The following is a 21383-nucleotide window of genomic DNA, read 5'->3' on the forward strand; positions in this document are numbered from 1 at the left end:
GTGTGGATTTGATATTTTTGGTGCAGGAACTGTTTTAGTTTGAACACCTGCTTCTTTCCTCTATGTGTGCTGCCCATTATGCCCTTGATTAGAGGATGTGGCTGCTGTTGTGGTGACCAGAAAGCCCACACTGGTTTTTGAGCAGGGCCTCTTGCTCTCTGGTGGTCACCACCCTATCAGGGGACAGGGCCTGCTCCCTAGCTGTTTGAGTAGAAGCCCCCAGATGTGTTTCTGAGCTGTGGTGTTATGTAGATTTAACTAGGTTGCTGCCATTGGGAGGCAATCCACTCATTATTCTGGGGAATGCACTCTATACTGTCACCTAAAACCTGTTATGTGGGGTCATGAAGTACACTATTGTTGGCACTGCCATTGAACACCTCCACTGTGGGAATGTAGGCAGTCAACCCTGGTATTCCTCAGGTACTGTGTTCACAATACCACCAAAGCAGATATACCAGCTCAAACTGACTGGTCAGGTACAAGAACTGTAGTAGTCACACACCTGGATTTACCATGGGAGCTATGAAAACAGCCCAGATGCCAGCTCACTCTCCAGGTGCACATGTCTCAAGGCCCACAGCTTCTATGGATGGATCTGTCCCCAGCCACTGGAGCACCTATTGTCCCTTTCGCAGAGGCTGTAGAGGCAGTGCCAAGAAAGGCTGCTGTGGAAGGCCCTTCCCCTTCCTTTTCCCACACTTTAGCAAAGAAGCTTTGCTTGTATGGCAGCACTGGTTGAAGCCTGTACCACACTCCAGCCTCTTAGACTGTTTTCACATAGCTAACCCCAGTTCTCTGCTAGGATCTGTCCTCTCAAAGCCTCAATTTTAGCACCAAGACCCCATATATACCAAAAGGCACCATCTTGGGCAGGAGAGCACAGTGAGGTAGCAGTGATCTTCTTCACTGGTCTCTTCTGCCTGCCATATGTGTGCACTCTGAGTCTCAGACCCCATTTCTGTCCCAGCTGTTCTGCCCCACTAATAAGGGGACTTCCCAGGGTGTGGGACCATTTCCCTTTTCACAGTTCCTTTCCAGGAGTGCAGGTCCTATCCCACTTCTTTTTTGTTTTTTTCCCTTGTTCCACTTGGTTATGTGGCAATCTTTCTTGCTTGGGTTTCTGTGGTCTTCTCCTAGTTAAGTGTTCTGTGAGAAGCATCCCACATGTAATGTGTTTTTGATGTATTTGTGGAAAGAAGTGAGCTTTGCATCCTTCTATTCCACCATCTTGTTACTTGATTATGATCATCCTGATAATCTTTTATAGTTTAATGAAGGAATTTTCCTATGATGCTGTATTCTATTTTAAGTTTTCTACTTTTCGTGACTTGTTTTCTTTTTGGTAGAAATAATGAGTCCTTAATCTGGTAACACCAACATATATGGTTTTCTTTTAACATCTATTTTATTATTGTATCATAAACCATGTTTTGCTATCTAATTCAATAACGCAGGCATGCACATGTCCTCATCATGCCTTATATTCAACGTCCACTTTTCTTTTTGTGATGAATAAACATACTGCAGTAATAAATAATTTAAAAGCAAACTGAAGCATATAGCAATACATATGGCACTCAAAACACTAATAACTGCCTTACTTCACAGCTTTGCAAAGGTACAGAGCATCATACACTAAAATAACCACTCAGCTCTCCACATGAAAAAGAATGCATATGTCTGGATTCCAGTGTAATTTCATCATGTTTTCATATTACACAAAAGATTTTCTCCCAACCACTTAAAAATGGAAAAACAGGAGTTCTTGCTGTGACACAGGGTTAATGATCCAGCTTGTCCCTGGAGACACTCATTCAATTCCTGGCCCAATACAGTGGGTTATGGATATAACATTGCTATGGCTGTGGCATGGGTTGCAGCTCTAGCTCACATTTGACCCTTGCCCTGGGAACTTCCACATGCTGCCAGTACAGGCAAAAAAGAAAACGTTAAAAACAGCTAACCTAGAGTTCCCATCATGGTGCAGTGGAAGTGAAACTGACTAGGAACCATGAGGTTGTGGGTTTGATCCCTGGCCTTGCTCAGTGGTTAGGGTATTGCTGTGAGCTGTGGTGTAGTTCATAGATGTGACTCAGATCTGGCGTTGCTGTAGCATTGGCTGGTGACTACAGCTCCCATTAGACCCCTAGCCTCGGAACCTCCATATGCCACAATTGTGGGCCTAAAAAAGCAAAAAGTCCAAAAAAAACAAACCCAAAAAACAAAAACAGCGGAGTGGCTTTGGCCTTTGTCTGTTGGTCCCCTGGTCTGCTCTAACAATAATTAAATCTAGCTGAACTTTTCTCAAAGGACTAAATTCCCACTTTCTGCTTTGTGCTATATTGTCTTTTAGTGTCTTTTATTAGGACCACTGGGCTATTTTGGGTTTGAGAGTTTTGTATTGGAACTTGGTCCTTCATCTTTTTTTATTAATCATACATTTTTCTGTGCATCTTTTTTAGATGGTTATTATTACTTGCAATTGAAATATATATTTTCCTTGCTGTTAGTAGTTGCTTCTCAATTTTTCCCATTCTCTAAAAATGTCTGTCTTTTTAGCTTGTGTTTTAAACTGTGCCTTCTATTTATCCATATATAGTAAAAGCTTAAATCTGCCTCTGCATTGTCTTCCAGTTTCTACAACTCTTTTTTCTCCATCATAACTTTGATCATGCTGTTTATCCTCTTCTACTCATGTCCTCTATCCCAGCCCTGACCATTCTGTTTCTTATATCACTTCCAAGAACACACTGTTACGTAAATGAACCAAAAATGTTCTTTGTGCTTTGACCCCTACTTTGTTTCTCCACTACAGTAGCTCAAAACCCTGCTCTAACAATAATTTGGCACCTGAGTCAAACTTATATACATCTAGTTAGCTTTTAGATTTAGCCATATAAATTGTTCTGATTTGCAGATACTGCAATACTGCATTTGCTGGGTGGTAAAAATAGAAAACTTGTGGTTAAAAAGTTCCTGGGCCGCGACTGACTTTTGAAACTTCCTGACCGAGAGAATACCTGCAGAATTGTGAACAAAATCATCTAAGCGTGGCTCCTTTGGAATTATATCAGTCAGCATTTAGATGGTGGCTTCTGAGCCCTAATTCTCATGGTATGAAGGTTGCTTATTCTCATCAAATTGTAAGTGCCACCTATTAAAGAGTGTATTACGCCTCTGTTGTCATTTCTCTTTTTATTTGTCCAAGTCCCAAGCGATCCCCATGAGCTCTCTCAGTCTCCTACAAGCATCATACCAGCTCAGCTCCATCATAGGCCTGAACACTTCTATTCTTATTCCTGCCTAGTCAGTCACTCTGTACTTCCTCAGTTTCCAGGACCACTTTACATAAATCAGGCAATATCAATTCCATTAATTGGTCCATCCTATTTTTTTACTGCAGTACCACCCCTCACTTGGGAATTGCCATCTTCATATGAGACTTTCTTCTTTTCCACACAAGGATATTCTCATAAGAGGCCTATTATTTGGGGGAATTCAGAAGGGCAACAGATGGGCACTGGCACACTGTATTGGCAGCATTTGTTCTGGGTGGTTGGGTCCAGTTGAGAAAGGGTAAGAAGGGTAGACAAGGGTTGGACCAGGCTTAGCCAAATATATGTAAGGGGATCTAAGGCTCTGATCACACTCTTTTGAACCTTCTGGGACTCTTAAAATGCTGAAAACCAGTTGAGGGCCACCAATGGGAGACAGCTGGGAATGCAGCCTGTTGGAGGACCCTTGTCACCTGTCTTCTTGCAAGCAAAGATAGCGAAGGGAGTGGAGGCAGTTGAAATGAGACAAGGGACAGGGTGGGGGCTTTTTTACCTGAGAGTGCGATGGTTTGATTCCTGGCCCTCCAACCCTTCTAAGCAAAGTTCTGAAGTCAAAATTGTCAGCCTCTAAAACACACTCAGGAAGCAGCATCTCAGTGCTGGAATCCTATTCAAGTGGAAGCAGCCTTCACCTGTTTTGCGGGGAAGTTTTCCTCATCAGCAACTCCTTCAGTTCACTTGTTTCCTGCTGCCTGAAGGAGCAAGGAAAAGAGTTTGCTGAGGTACGTGGCCTGAGGGATACTGAGGAAGAGTGTCACAACTTGGCCCTGAAATGGGGAGCAGATCTCTACTGGGGACTTAGTTCCAATTCCATGCTTGTTTTAACTATCAGGAAAGGAAAAGGCACTTTTGTGTAAATGCAAGATCTTGTGCAGAGAAAGAAAAATAAGTACACATTGGGGAGACATTAGTTCCCCTTGAACCCTGTCAGCAAGAATCAGATATGACTAGGTTTCAGATCTTCATTGCATTTCCTGGGTCCAGGGAGTGAATGCCAGGCACAGGGCATGTTTTTATAAACCAGCTAATACAAATCATCACCACCAACCCCCTGTCTGGTGAGCTACAAAGTTCTTCACCTGTCCATCTCCTTCAGAAGCTCTTATTTTTCCACTGTGGGTGCACGCAAGTAGGGTCCTTGTCTGGATTTTTGGTGGAAAGGGGGAAGAAGAGGAAGACAAGCACGATTCTGAGGAATGCATACAGGTGCTGAGCTTCTGTCTGGGATATGCCAGTGACAGGGAGGCATGATCAAACAGCAGGGTATATAGGACTGGCTATGCTGATGGATGGAGGCATATGCACATGAACTTGTCAGATCTCCTAGGATCTTGGGAGCCAAGTTAGAATGTCTAAGCTTGGAAGACTAGCTGCAATCAAGTTTCTCCAATGTTCCTTACCTTAGAACAAGCAGCAAGGAGGGCCCTCTTAGACTGGCTCAATGTTTGCATTCCAGCCCCCACCGAATGACGTTAGAAGAAATAATGTTTAGGACTGCAAAACTGGCTTGAGGGGCAGTAAACACTCTGGTCCTGTTATGGCACTGAAGTCTCTTCCTTTAGCTTAGTTATAAACTGGTCACTTAACATAGAGATCAAATCAACTCTGGGGTAAAAATATGTATTACTGAGTCTTTGGAGGTTGGCTCTATTTTGGAATAGCTCTAATGCTTAGCTTCAAATATTCACTATCCTTGGACTTTACTTTGTCCTACATTGACAAAGCCAAAATATCATCATGAAAGCTTATGGCCTTCTCATGTCAACTGAGTTTGCATCCAGACCTGGACGTCTATTAGGCTTTCTAAATTCCTGATAAATTGGGGGTATTTTCAAGATTGTAATTCTGCAAAGTATCTTATTCCTTGATTTTCCTCCTAGGCTTTCATATTGTTTCCTGTTATTTTTTGCGCCATATAGATGGTGACTTATTCATTTGCTTTTCAATATTTCAGATAATATCCTGTGTGTCTACTTTATGACTCTGAAAGAATCTGGTGTTGGTGCTTCAAGGAGATTCCAGACAGTGCTAAATAGATAAACTCATTTTCTTCAGAACAAGATTACTCTGCTCCCTCCAGAAGTAAAAATATGGGCTATTATCTTCAAGATTCTCACCACACTGGGGAGGGAGGTGGCACAAGGGTAATTTAAAATGTACCAAATCTTCCTTAACGTGTTTCACTGGCTCTTGTTCTAATTCAACATTTGTTTAGTTGCTATAAAATTTTGACTGTCTCAAGAGTTCTAATAAAATTGATTCTATCAATTTCCCAGCATTGATGAAGTAGGGTGGGATGTGGGATGACCCCTGGATTTCCACGCTTCTTTTTATTGACATGCTCCTGGACTTCATTACTTTTGAGCTGTCACATAACATAAATGATTACCTCACGCTTTCAGATTTAGAAATGAGCTTTCTAGATGCACAAACCAGAACTTTTTTTTTTTTTTTAATCTTTAAGAGAACTTCCTAGCTATATCAGATTAACAGAATGCATTCTTGGATAAAGAGTGAGCTATCCAACTGCATTAACCCAAATACCTTTTACCTGGAATGGCTGGAAATATCCATTATGTGTATTTCATAGCCTACCTCTTCCTAGAATACAAGAGATTATAGTCTAGCTGCGTAATCATGGAGTACTTCTATCTGGAAATATATTATTTTCTGTATGTATATTCCTAGGGCTTCCTCTCTATATTACCATTTTGAGCACTTGTGTGTATATAAACTTTGACCTACTCCTTTATGTGGATCACAGCTTCCTTACTGTACAAAACTGAATACCTCTCTTTGAAAACTATATGAACTTCCTTTCCTAACAGCATAAAATTTGATATCCTACCCTCTTCTACATGATACCAGCTTCCTGAATTTTAAATCCATTTTGGGAAGGCACTGGGAAACTACTAAAGCAAATTTCCCACATTCATGATCCACTGGCTACTTCTTTAGAGTATGTATTTACTTAATACACACACACACACACACACACACATATTTTTAGGGCTGTGCCCAAGTCATATGAAAATTCCCAGGCTAGGGCTGAATCAGAACAGTAGCTGCCAGCCTGTATCACAGTCACAGCCAACACCAGATCTGAGCAACATCTGCAACCTATACCACAGCTCATGTCAATGCTGTATACTTAACACTGTGAGTAAGGCCAGGGATTGAACCTGCATCCTCATGGATACTAGTTGGACTCATTACTGATGAGCCACAACAAGAACTCCCCTTATTTTAATCTGTGGCCCTTTCTAGAATATAGATATGAAATACTTGCCAAATAAATCTTACTTTCCTTTAAAATGGATATGAATTGTGCCTATATAACTGCTAGACATCTTTGCTTACATTAATTCTGAACTTCTCTCAATATACTAAGACTTTTATGACTATAAATGCTAAGATTTTCCTTTTAGTTACTGATGTTAACTTGCCTTATGTGGTCACTGTTCTCTTTTGAATGCAGATAAGAACCTGATTATCTAAACACTTTACTCCTTTTTTTAAAAATTGTGGAAAAATACCCCAAACACAAAATTTATCATCTTAATTTTGTGTCCAATTAAATGACATTTAGTATATTTATAATCTTGTTAAGCATAATCATATTCTAGCTGTAGAAGTCTCCATCAACCAGAATGAAACCAGTGTAACTGCTAAGCAATCACTCACATTCTGGTATCTTCCCAACTAACTACAAACCTGCACTCTCTACAGCTTTGCCTCGACATCTCATAAAAGAAGTCTTATGATATCTGGTACTCTTTGCTTACTTAATGTAAGGGTTTTCAAGGTTCATGTATGTTGCGACATGTGTCACAACATCATTGTGAATAGTCCTTTTAAGAATATTTGTGTAATAGTTCCTGTCATGGCTCAGCAGTTAATGAATCTGACTAGCATCCATGAGGACACAGGTTCAATCACCAGCCTTGCCATGAGCTGTGGTGTGGGCTGCAGAAATCCTGCATTGCTATGGCTGTGGTGTATGCCAGCGGCTACAGCTCCAATTCAACCCCTGGCCTGGGAATCTCCACATGCCACAGATGTGGCCCTAAAAAGCAAAAAAAAAAAAAAAAAGTGTATTTGTGTAAAACATTAGGTCTTAACTCCTGTTTTCTACTCTTGATTATATTCAAAGAAGTGGAATTTCCTAGACAAAACTATATCTCTATCTTCTGGAGAAACTTCCAAAATGTTTTCCACAGTGCCTATACCATTTTATATTCCCAACGGTAACATATTGAAGATTCCTATTTCTCCACATTCTTGCCAACATTTACTTCTACTGGTGGGGATGTAATTTGGTGCAGCCACTGTAAAGAACAGTATTGAGGCTCTTGAAAAGTAAATATAGAATTACCATATGATTAAGCTATCCCACTCCTGGGCATATATCCAGAAAAACTATAATTCAGAAAGATAAATGCACCCATATTTTAAATAACAGCAACAATATTCACAATAGTCAAGACATGGAAGCAACCTAAATGTCCAATGACAGAAGAATAGATAAAGAAGATGTGGTACATATATAAAATGGGATATTACTCAGCCATAAAAAAAGAATGAAGTAATGCCCATTTATGGTAACATGTATGGACCTAGAGATTAGCACACTAAGTGAAGTCAGAAAGAAAACCACAAATACCATATTATTTATATGTGGAATCTAAGATGTGATACAAATGAGCTTATTTACAAAACAGAAACATACTCATAGACAGACAATAAATTAGTATCTCCAAAGGGGAGTGGTGAGAGATAAATTAGGAGTTTGGGATTGGCAGAAATACACTATCATAAAAAATCCCGAGTAAAGCAAGTATAAAACAGAACTCCCTAGCATTAAAAGATAATCATTTTTTTAAAAGCAAAAAAAAAAAAGTTTCTCTTTACCAGCTCTGTAGGGGGTCATGGTAACTTGAGGATCATTTTATATGTGCTTACCTGGCATATGTACTCTTGGTTTAAAATGTTTGTGTGTGTGTGTGTGTGTGTGTGTGTGTGTGTATACATATACATGTTTATATATGTACATAAAATTTTGTTAAATATCAGTGAATCACTTTGATGTATAATGGTTTGTCTAGAAAATATATATGATTGTAGCTTGGACTTCTAACAATGCAGCAGTTCTCAGAGCTTCTGACAGTCTATCTCCTGGTTATGATTCACAGTTTGGTTTGGATGAAATTCCTTTTCTTTTTGATGAACTAAATTTTCATTCACATGGTGAATTTCATTACATGTGAATTACATCTCAAAAAATAAATATTTAAAGTTTTATCAATTTTGTTGATCTTTTCAGACTTTCGGTTTTATGATTTCTCTATTGTTTTCATATTCTCTATTTCATTTCTCTTAGTTCTAATCTTTTCTTCTGCTAGCTTTGTCTGAAACTTTTCTTATGTTTTAATGTAGATATTTATAATTTACCCCCTTCCATTATTTTCAGTGGCCTTATCATTAAAAAAAAAACTATTACAGTTAACTTACAGTGTTGTGTCTATTGACTTGCCTTTGTTTTCATTTTCCTCTAAATATCTTTTGTGTGTGTGTGTGTCTTTTCTAGGGCTGCACCTGCAGCATATGGAGGTTCTCTAAGTATCTTCTAATATCTCTTGTAATTTTCCTCATGATCTAGTCAATGGTTAAGAAGGTGCTTTTTTCACAGGTTTGAGAATTTTCCAGTTTTTCTAACTTTATTGTGGTGGGAGGCAATACTTTGCCATCTATTCTTTAAAATATATTGAGACTTAATTTGTGATATTATAGATTGTTAATCCTGGAAAATATCTGATATGCCCTTGAGAAGAATAGGTGTGCTGCTATTGAGTAGAATGTGTTACATATGCCTGTTAAGATCTAGTTGGTTTACTGTCTTTGTAAACTTAGATATTTTCTTACTTATCCTTGATAGGTGCTAATTGTTCAAAATGAAAACACAAAGCTGTAAGACAAAAAAGGCTGCAGAACTGCTAAATTATAACAATATAACTTGTTATCTTCCCTGTTTCTTACACCATAACCAAACTGTGCTAAAAACAGAATGCACTAAAAAGAGAAATTACCCCTTTTCCTGTATCTCAGCTGCTGCAAGCCTGAGTTCTCTTCGCTCTGTGCTCCTACCACTCTGTTGGTAGACAGACCTGCTTGAGATCTCATTGCTCCTATCTACCTCTTTCTACCCTTGCTACTTCTAACAATCCTGACTGGGTGGTCTATCCAGAACTTGAAGTGGGGTACTGAAGTTTTCAATGATTACTATTACTGCAGAACTGTCTTTTTCAACCTTTCTTTCTGTCATTTTATGTTTCATAATTTAAAATGTACCTTTCCTGATAATATACTCACCTCTGCTCTAGTTTGGTTGCTTTTTCTATGGAATGTCTTCTTCCATCCTTTTACTTTTTTTTCATTACAATCAGCTTTATTATATGTGTTTTTAAACCCTTCTGTACTTGTTCAGAATAGCTATAACATCCATCCCTTGAAATACAGTCTTTTCAAAGAAGCATGTTCAGGAGCATTATAAACTGAGACATAACTGACATATAACATTGTGTAAGTTTAAGGTCTATGAGGCACATTTTAAGACTAATTTGACATATTTATATATTATAATATGGTTATAACTATAGCATTAGCTTACAACTCGATCACATCATCTCATTTTCATTCCTTTTTGGTGATAATAACAATTAAGATCTAATCTCCTAGCAACTTTGAAGTTTATAAGACAGTATTATTGTCTATAATCACAATCTGTCTCTGAGCTCTCCAGGACTAATTTATATACTAGTTTCAAGTTTGTACTTTTTAACATCTCCCCAACGTCTCCACCCTCTATGTTATAGAAACCATGAATCTACTATTTTTATAAATTCAGCCTTTTCAGATTTTATGTAATATTAAGATCATACAGTACTTCTCTCTGTCTCACTTATTTCACTTAGCATAATGCACACAAGGTTTTCTATATCATCACAGATGGCAGGATTTCATTCTTTTTCAAGGCTGATTAGTCCACACTCTCACCTTTTAACTTTTCTGTGTCTTTGGATCTAAAATGAATCTATATGTAGAAAGCATATAATTGGATCATGTTTTAATTCATTCTACCAGTCTACCCTTTGATGAGAATTTAATCCACTTACACTTAAAAATAATTACTCATCATCATTGTTCAATTTTTAAAATAAATTAAAATTTAAAAATAAAAGTAATTACTGATAAGAAAGATTTATTTTGGTCATTATACTATTTTCTTTTGTTTTAGATTTTTTTTTTGAACCCTCTTTTCCTTTATTACTGTTCTCTTTTGGTTTAGCTGGATTTTTCTTTTTTTTGCAGTAAAATGCAGTTGAAATTCCTTTCCCACTTCCTTTGTACTCTGTAACAATTTTATCTGCATTCATAATGGAGATTTCACTTAATATCCTAAAGATTTATACCAGTTCAGTTTCAATAACATGAGAAAACTCTATTCCCACATAGCTCCATCCCAACTCCTTTCAAGTTTTGATATCATAAAATTAATTTTATTTCTGTGCATAGAAACATACACTGACATTCTTTTAAATGTATTACTGTCAAATTATGTAGAACAAAACATTTAGTTACAGACAAAAAGTTGTAACATTAACTTGTAGGGTTGTTTTTAGAATATAAATCTCAAATCACAAAGAAAAGTTAAAGCGGACATTTAAATAATTGTTAAAATGATAGTAAAAACTCAAATTATTAAAATCAAAAGTGAAATGGGGACATTAGTACTGAATATATAGAAATAAAAAAGGATTGTACGAGAGCACTATGGAACAAATGTACACCACTATACTATTTCAAAACCTAGATGAAATGGACAAATTTCTAGAAACAGAAAACTAACCAAGACTAAACAGACGTTTTAAGAAGATTAAGTCAGTAACCAAAACACTCCCAACAAAGAAAAGCCCTGGACCTGATGCTTCATTACTAAAATCAACAAAATATTTAAAGAATACCAAAATACTTCAAAACTCTTGGAAATAAGAGGGAAATATACTACCCTGATAACAACACCAAATTAAAACACTATAAAGAAACCACAAACCAGATTTCTTACAAATACGGGTGCCAACAGCCTCAACAAAATACTGGCAAAGTGAATTTAGCAGCAGATTTTATACTGTAAATAGATGGAATTTATTCCTGGAAAGCAAGGATAGTTGAAAAATTGAAAGGCAGTATATTACATTAAAGAGAATGAAGAAAAATCACATAATCATCTAAACTGTTAAAAAGGAAACACATTATTAACAAAACTCGGTCCGTCTGAGGTGGAAATGCAAGTGTTTGGCGCTCGGAGGCTGCGAAGCTGGAGATGGAGGCGGCTGGGGTGGTCTGAGTGATGTGACCAGTCCGCCGTAGCTCGTCTCTTACTCTCTCCTGCCGCCTCCTGTCTCGAAAATAACTTTTTACTATAACGAAAGAAGAAAAAAGCAGCCGCCCGCCGCTCATGCTCTCTCTCCCTCTCAGCCCAATGACCAGTGAGGGAGCCCGGGGTGGCCGTTCCGCAGTCTGTGCCGCCCCAAGCCTCCCGCCCCCTACCCCCGCATCCCCTCCACACCCGGGCCGCCGCCACCATGATAGATGAGATCGCCGCCGCTTGTGCTTCATCGCGAGTTTCTCTGCACCGAGGGTCTCACGAGCGACAGCTGCAGACCTTCTGCCAGAGCCTGCAGGAGCTGCTGGCAGAACATTATAAACATCATTGGTTCCCAGAAGAGCTGTGCAAAGGATCAGGTTAGCACTGTATTCGCCTCAACCGTAAAATGGATCCTCTGATTGTACCGGCAGCACAGCGGATTGGACTGAGCAGTCAGGAGCTGTTCAGGCTTCTCCCAAGTGAACTCACTCTCTGGGTTGACCCTTACGAAGTGTCCTACAGAATTGGAGAGGATGGTTCCATCTGTGTGCTGTAGGAAGCCTCACCAGCAGGAGGTAGCACCCAAAACAGCACCAACGTGCAAATGGTAGACAGCAGAATCAGCTGTAAGGAGGAACTTTTCTTGGGCAGAACAAGCCCTTCCAAAAGCTACAATATGATGACTGTATCAGGTTAAGATATAGTCTATGGATGGATCCTCTTATAATGGATGGATAAATTTGATTTTTGCTTTGGGTGGGCTCCTCTTGGGGATGGATTATGGAATTTAAACCATGTCACAGCTGTGAAGATATGGCACAAGAGAAGAGTGGTAAATTTTTTTTTTAAGTGACAGTGCCATAGTTTGGACAGTACCTTTCAATGACTTAATAGCTTCAGAGTCCAAGTAAATCAATCACTTTATTTGCTAGGGAGTGAAGTCCTATAGGGTGGTTTCAGTTTCTCCTGGACATGATACCTAAATTTTTACATCAGTCCCTTTAACACAAATCCATATTTCAAAAAACCTTTCTCTGCAGTAGAACTTGGCAGAGGAAATATGCACTATTACACTTAAATTGTTATCCTTTTTGTCAGCTCGATAGGAAAGCGCAACATTTTAAATATGGTAGTAGTAGAGATTTTATAACGAGACTTTTACCTAGCACTTAAATATGTATAAATGTACATAACACACAAAGCTAGTAAGCATGACCTGGGGAAATGGTCAGACCTTGTATTATGTTTTTGGCCTTGAAAGTAGCAAGTGAGCAGAATCTGCCATGGCAACAGGATTTAAATAAGACCTTAAAAAGACACTGTCTCAACTGTGCCAGCTCTCTGTACATTTGCTAGCTTGTAGTTTTCTAAGACTGGTAAACTTAATTTTATTTTTATTTAAAAAAAATTTTTTTTGCCATTTCTTCGGCCGCTCCCACGGCATATGGAGGTTCCTGGGCTAAGGGTCTAATAGGAGCTGTAGCTGCTGGCCTACACCACAGCCAGAGCAACGCGGGATCCGAGCCATGTCTGCCACCTACACCACAGCTCACAGCAACAGCGGATCGTTAACCCACTGAGCAAGGCCAGGGATTGAACCTGCGACCTCGTGGGTCCTAGTCGGATTCGTTAACTACTGTGCCATGAAGGGAACTCCCAACTTCTTATTTTTAGAAAGTGGAGGTCTGGTTTGTAACTTTCCTTGTACTTAATTGGGTAAAAGTCTTTTTCTACAAACCACCATCTAGTTTGTGAACTTTGTTAGTCATCTTTTATTTGGTAAATTATGAACTGGTGTAAATTTGTACAGTTCATGTATATTGACTGTGGAAAAGTTGTACAGATTTCTATATTTTGGATGAGAAATTTTTCTTCTCTCTATAATAAATTGTTTATCTTGGCAAAAAACAAAAAACAAAAAAACAAAACAACACACTCTCATGATAAAAACCAAACAAAACAGAAAGAGAAGTAAACCGCCTCAACACAACAAAAGCTGAGTATGAGAAAACCAGGTGATCATCATATTCAATATTGAAAGACTAAAAGCTAACTCCTTAACATCAAGAATAAGAGGAGTTCCCATTGTGGCGCAGTGGAAACGAATCCAACTAGGAACCATGAGGTTGTGGATTCAATCCCTGTCCTCAATCAGTGGGTGAAGGATCTGGCATTGCCATGAGCTGTGGTGTAGGTTGAAGATGTGGCTTGGATCCTGCACTGCTGTGGCTCTGGCGTAGGCCAGCAGCTGCAGCTCTGATTAGACCCCTAACCTGGGAACCTCCATATGCCTCGGGTGTGGCCCTAAAAAGACAAAACAAACAAAAAAACATCAAGAATAAGATAATTATGTCCTCTCTCATCACTTTTATTCAATACAAGTTGAATAACACAAGACTTATTATTGAAGTCCCAGACAACAATTAAGCTATAAAAAGCACCAAATTATAAAAGAAAAGTAAAATTATCTATTATCAGAAAAATCTTATGTGTAGAAAACCCTAAAGTTTCTACCGAAGAGTGTATTGGAACTAATTAATAAATTCAGCAAACAAGATAAAATCTTTTTCATTTCTACACACAAATTAAGAAAAAAATTACAGAGAGTTCCCATTGTGGCTCAGTGGTAACTAAACCAACTAGTATCCATGAGATGCAAGTTTGAGCCCTGGCCTCTCTCAGGAGGTTAAGGATCTGGTGTTGCTGGTGTTGTGGTGAGCTGCGGTGTAGGTTGCAGATGTGGGTCAGATCTGGCTATGGTATAGGTTGGCAGCTGCAGCTCTGACTGGACTCCTAGCCTGGGAACTTCCATATGCTGCAGGTGTGGCCCTAAGAAGCAAAAAAAAAAAGAAAGAAAAAAAAAAAAGAAGGAAAGAAAAAGAAAAAAGAAAGGGTTGTAAAGAAATACTTTTACATCAATGTTCATGTTATTCATAATAACTAAGAAGCAGCCTAAGTTCCATCAACCAGTGAATGTACCAATCAAGACGTGATATATGCATACTATGAAACATTATTTAGCCTTTAAAATGAAATTCTGAAATACACTACAACATTGATGAAACTTGAAGATATTAAGCTAATGGAAATAAGTCACTCACAAATACTTTCTTTCTTTATGAGGTGCAGGGAATCAAAATCACAGTGGTTTTCAAGGAATAGGACGGGGTAGAACAATTATTACTTAATGCATAAAGTCTCATTTTTACAAGATGAAAAGTGTAATAGAGATGGATTGTAGAGATAGTAGCACAACACTATGAATGTATTTAACACCACTATATTTAACAAACTGCACATTTAAAACTAATTAAGATGGGAGTTCCCATCATGGCTCAGGGGAAACAATCTGACCAGCATCAATGAGCTCTCAGGTTTGATCCACGGCCTCAATAAGTGGGTTAAGGATCCAGCATTGCCATGAGCTGTGCTGTAGGTCACAGACTCAAACTCAGATCTGGCATTGCTGTGGCTGTGGTGTAGGCCAGCAGCCACAGCTCTGATTTGACTCATAGCCTGAGAACGTCCATATGCTGTGGGTACAGCCCTAAAAGACAAAAAAAAAAAAAAAAAAAACGCTAAATTTGACAGTATGTGATTTTCACCATGATAAAAAAATTAGAATGAATAAATAAACTTTATGTAAAATAACATGTCAGTCTATGGATCTTCATAAGTACACACACACTCCTAAGAGTTGAGATTACAGAACAGGCATCTAGAACACAGATTATATTTCCTCTGAAATCTCGTTTCATTTGGTTTATAAAGACCATATATTTATAAAGGGATATAACTACAGAAATTTGATCAACTTTTTAAAAATGGCAATAAAAGCCATATATTTTAGGAACATACATACGACATAGATACTTCACTTGTCTCACTTCAACAGTTTTATTGCCTTTTCAGAACATTTTTGTAAAATTATTTAAAGGGCAGATAATTCACTTATAAACTTAAATGCAAGTTGAAAATACAAATCAAAAAAATTCAGTTTTTTATACATTTTAAGGAGAGTTCACTAAGAATAATTTTCAGCATTCTATACAGTAGACAGAAATAGGGCTGAAAATCTTTAAACAAGATAAGAGATTACATAAAACATCCTGTTGAGGCATGAAAACAATGTTATAATATAAAGATCATACAATTAGTTGTGTGTACATGTAGTTTTAATTTTAATTATATTCAAAAGCATACACCCATTAGCATATACTCTCTAAAGAAAACAAGAAATTCTCCCAAATATCTTCTCCATTTTGATGACCTCATATAACTGCCTCTGTCATCAGTGCTTTGTATAAAAAAAATTCAATGGATGAAGATCTATTATAATTTCCTTAAAAAAAGAGAAAAAGAAAATGCTCCACATAAAAAAAAAAAACCTTATTCCAAAGTGGCCTATGTACAGTTGAAAGTAAAACAGTTAAATTTTATAAAAACTAAAAAGAAAGACAAGCTTATAAATCCTTCAACTGGAGTTTTAGAGAAAACTAAAGCATATTTTCATATGTAAGAATGTCCCTTCTTTATAGAAATAGTTATACTTAGAACAATTATGCATAAGATTAGCAGAATAATACAGTGTACACACTAGGACTAGAATGCTCACCAGTGGTCCTCAAGGGCCACATTGCTGGGATTTAACCTTTCCACAGAGGAGCCAAGCAGAATCTGAAGTTCATTTGTGAATTCAACTAAATCTAATAGTTCTCTGCTTTCAGGATTAAAGGATTGCAGGTCTTGGGAGCAAGAGAATAAGAAACTTGCTGACACCTGCCTATAAAACTCTGCCTCTGCAATTCTAACTATTTCCATATTCGGAAAGTTGCATCGAAACGTACAGGATGACATTTTTAATTTTTTAAGCACATCTGAAAGCAATAACCAGTTTCGTGGCCTGCAAAATAAAACAGTGTTTTAAAATTTCTGGCAAAATTAAAGGTGCTGCCAATAATTAATTACCATCCTGAAGAAACCATTCTATAGCCATAACAACCGCCAGGGCTTTGACTTTCATTCTCCCTGCCATTTCTCATCATTGGCCAATGTTATCTTTTTGAGATAAGGCAGTGTTTAACTATACTGGGAGTAACTCTGGACTCATGTGGCTTTAAGAGAATATCTACAGAAGTTTCCTGGTGGTTCAGAGGGTTAAGGATCTGGCATTGTCACTGCTGTGGCACAGGTTTGATCCCTAGATCAGTAACTTCCATGTGCCATAGGCATGGCAATAAAAAAAAACAAAAAATAAAAACAGAGAAGACCATCTGACTTTTAGAAAGGAGAGGAATACCTTAATGAGAGTCATCAAATATCCTCTTTATTGCTCACCTGGCTAATAAAAAGAGGTTAAGTCCTATTCTCTCAGCTGGGATCATTCAAGTTATAACTCTATATGTGTCCCACTACAGTCACTGTGGGAAGTCTGTATCCCAAGGTAAGAGAACTGATTACAAATACTTTTTAAAAGCTTTTCGGGGTTTCACCTGCACAATATGTGAAGTTCCCAGGCTAGGGGCTGAATCAGAGCTGCAGCTGCCAGCCTATGTCACAGCCACAGCAACATGGAATCCAAGCCATGTCTGAAAGCTACACCACAGCTCATGGCAATGATGGATCCTTAACCCACTAAGCAAGGCCAGGGCTCAAACCCACATCCCCATGGGTACTAGTCAGGTTTATTAACCCTGAGCCACAATGGGAACTTCTAGGAACACCTTTTTGATCCCTTCTTCCACCACAAAAGAACACATTTTAAAGAGTTATTTTATACTATCTTTTCTTTCACACATCTTCATCTCCAACGTCAATCTCTTTTAGGACTGATGTTTTTTAAAAGAAAATTTTGACAGTCTTTATATACGGACTGCAATAGAGCTAGGATTTCTATTACTAATAAAATTTCAGCTTATAATTTTTATAACTTCAGAGATTAAGAAGGACATTATTAAGAACCTTCTTAACATATATAGCAGAGAATCTGGTTTCTTACATGATTAGCAACAGAGAATTGGTCAACAGATTTGGTTAACAGTGCCTTAATAACAGGGATAAGACTGTATCTAGCCAAATGTAATAATAAATAATGCTGAATATAACATATTATGCTCAGTAATTATTCAGGAGTCAAGAATAATGACTTTTCTAATCACACATGATGAGGGAGATTATCAGTACATGGTCATTTTTAGTTCATGTACCCAAAAAACTCCCTACATTCTGTCACAAAGATTCAGGAATCAACTATTCTGTGACATTCCAGTAAGTGATTATTTGGGCTCTGGGATTTTATGTGCCTTGGTAGTATCCTGTTTAGAATTTCACTGTGCAATGAGTTTGATCCCCATTGTGTATAAATTTATCTTTTCAAGAAAATTTCATTAAGTGAGATTCATTAAGTGACAAATACAAAATGACTCACCCACACTTATCTGCTTAAGCAGGATTTTAGGTCCTGCTTCCCCCCAAAATACACCAAGATATTTTTCAACGACATGATATCCATCCTTACCTCTGAGCAACAGATACTTGGATGTTATAACATGGTAAGAGAGGAGTATCTGAAAACTCAAATTCAAACACGTCACTTAAAGCCTCATCTTCAGCATCCTGCTTCTCTGGTCCTGGAGGGTTTGCCAAAACATTATATCCAGCTGTATCATCTGGTTCTAATGAAGAAAGAGAGAAAAGAGTCAGTAGGCTCTATCAGAATTCCAACTGTCAATAATTAAACAATTCTGAATAAAAATAGATAATTTCCTGATGATCCCTGCTTACAGCACCCACAACCCATCACCCCCTCACACATACTAGGAAGAAGTGTTCTGTAACTCATTCACTTTGCAAGGAAATGGAAAAGGTCAATGTTTCTCACCACATACAGAGCTTCCATAGAACTCCCAAGCGCCATTAAGTTCAGCATCATTGTGTCTCTGTAAGTCGTTTAAATACTCTAGAGAGGGAAAAATTAAAACATTTTTAAAATTTTTTAATTTTTCAATGTTTTTGAAAACTTTTCATTGAAGTTTAGTTGATTTAGACTGTTGTGCCAATTTCTGCTGTACAGCAAAAAAACCCAGTCATACATATAAATACATACTTTTTCTCATATTATCTTCCATCTTGGTCTATCCCAGGAGATTGGACAGAGTTCCCTGTGCTGTACAGTAGGACCTCATAGCTTATCTATTCTAAATGTAATATTTTGCATCTAGTAACCTTAAAATCCCCATCCATCCCACTCCCTCCCCCTTCCCCTTGGCAACCACAAGTCTGTTCTCTGTGTGAGCTGTTTCTGTTTTACAGACAGGTTCATTTGTGCCATAATTTTGATTCCACATAGAAGAGACATTATATGGTATTTGTCTTTTTCTTTGCCTTACTTCACTTAATATGAGATATGAGAATCTCTAGTTGTACTCATGTTGCTGCAAATGGCATCATTCCATTCTTTTTTATGGCTAAGTAATAGCCCATTGTGTGTGTGTGTGTGTGTGTGTGTGTCTGTGTGAGTGTGTGTGTCTGCATGTTTGTGTGTCTGTGTGTCTGTGTAAAGGTTTTTTTTCTTACTGTTAAAAGTAATAAATTGATTTCAGCAGAACTGTGGGACATGTACTCAACATACAACAATAAATTGCAATTCTTTACACTAATAATAAACAATCCAAAAAGGAAATTAAACAATCTCACATTAACATTTGAAACAATAAATACTTAAAGATAAACTTAAAATCAAGGTTACAAAAGACTTGTACACTGAAACTATAAAACTTTGCTAAAAACAAACCTAAGAAGCTTTAGGTGCTGTGAAAACTACACAAAGGAAAAGAATTAAGACAGACACATTACACAAAATGCAAAAATTAATACAAAATGGATCAAAATTCATAAACAAGACCTAAAGCCATAAAACACAAGAGGAAAGCATAATGACATTTGACAATAATTTCTTGTATATGATACCAAAATAACAGGCAACAAGAACATATGTGATAAATCTGGTATCAAACTAAAAAAAAATTTTGTGCCTTAAAGGAAAAAGATTGAAAAGACAACCTACAAGATGGAAGAGAATACTGCAAATCACATAACTTTTTGGAGTTTATACCCAGAATATGTAAGGAACTCCTGAAACTTGACAAAAAGCAAATAACCTAATTTTAAAACAGGCCAAGAACTTGAATAAACATTTCTCCATCCTGTTCCATTGACTTATATTTCTGTTTTTGGCCAGTACCACAATGCTTTGATGACTATAGCTTTGTAACATAATTGGAAGTCAAGGAACCTTGACTCTTCCAGTTCCATTTTTCATTTTCAATTTTGCTTTGCCTATTGTCTGTTGTGTTTCCAAAATTAAAAATTTTTTTGGTTTAATTTTGTGAGAATGTCAATAGTAATTTGATAAAGATTGCATTGAACCTGTAGATTGCCTTGGGTAGTACAGTCATTTTGACAATATTGATTCTTCCAATCTAAGAGCATGGTGCATCTTTCCATCAATTTGTGCACAGTTTTCAGAGTACAGGTCTTTTGTTTCTTTAGGTAAATTTATTCCCTCATATTTTATTCTTTTTGATGTGTGGCAAAAGGGACTGTTTGACTTTTTCTTATTTTTCACTGTTAGTGTATAGGAATGCAACAGACTTCTCTCTTAATTTTGTATCCTGTAACTTTATCAGATTCATTGATGACCTCTAGCACTTTGTTGGCGGCATCTTTAGGATTTTCTATGTATGGATTCATATCATCTGAAAACAGTGATAGTTTTACTTCTTTTTCAATTTGGATTCCTTTATTTTTTCTTCTCTTTGCTCTCCTTTGTCACTGCTAGGTCTTCCAAAACTATGCTGAATAAAAGCGATGAAAGTGGACATCCTTGTCTTGTTCCTGATCTTGGAGAAAATGCTTTCATCTTTTCACCACTGAGAAGAATGAAGTTACTGTGGGTTTGTTATATGTGGCCTTTACTATGTTGAGTCAGGTTGCTTCTATGCCCACCTTCTGGAGAGTTTTTATCAGAAATGGGTTTTGGATCAGTGGAACAAGATAGAAAGCTCAGAAATAAACCCACACACTCATGGTTAATTGACCTACAACAAAGGAGGCAAAAATACACAATGGAGAAAAGACAGTTTCTGCAAAAAGTGGTACTGGTAAAACTGGACAGCTATGTCTGAAAGAATGAAATTAGAACATTCTCTAACACTATATACAAAAATAAACTTGAAATGGATTAAAGGCCTAAACGTAAGACCAGACACTATAAACCCTTGGAGGAAAACATAGGCAGAATACTCTCTGACATAAATGGCAGTAGTATCTTCTCAGATCCACCTACTACAGTAATGAAAATACCAACAAAAAGAAACAAAAAGACCCAGTTAAACTTAAAAGAAACCATAAACAAGACAAAAAAGACAGCTCACAGAATGAGGGAAAATATTTGCAAAGAAACAACTGACAAGGGATAAATCTGCAAAATATATAAACATCTCTTATCAACGGACTCTCATGCTAGGTGAAGTAAGTCAGAAGAGAAAGACAAATACCATATGCAATCACATATACCAGGAATCTAATATATGGCACGAACAAACCTTTCCAAGAAAAGA

At 37.4% G+C, this 21383-nt stretch overlaps 1 protein-coding gene and 1 pseudogene across 1 annotated transcript in view; one reads left to right on the top strand and one right to left on the bottom strand.

Moving 5' to 3' along the window:
• On the top strand, window positions 345–12600 carry LOC110257969 (annotated as a pseudogene).
• Window positions 16375–21383, bottom strand: part of LOC110257970 (BCL-6 corepressor-like) — a 67027-nt gene continuing 62018 nt past the window's right edge. Inside the window, exons 11-13 of the mRNA XM_021080977.1 lie at window positions 18644–18721; window positions 18281–18437; window positions 16375–16666 (exon numbers count right to left, since the gene is read on the bottom strand). Coding sequence (XP_020936636.1) covers window positions 16375–16666; window positions 18281–18437; window positions 18644–18721 — 527 coding nt within the window. The remainder of the gene's footprint in view (window positions 16667–18280; window positions 18438–18643; window positions 18722–21383) is intronic.

The sequence above is a fragment of the Sus scrofa genome, chromosome Y (assembly GCF_000003025.6).
Source record: "Sus scrofa isolate TJ Tabasco breed Duroc chromosome Y, Sscrofa11.1, whole genome shotgun sequence".
Lineage (NCBI taxonomy): Eukaryota > Metazoa > Chordata > Mammalia > Artiodactyla > Suidae > Sus > Sus scrofa.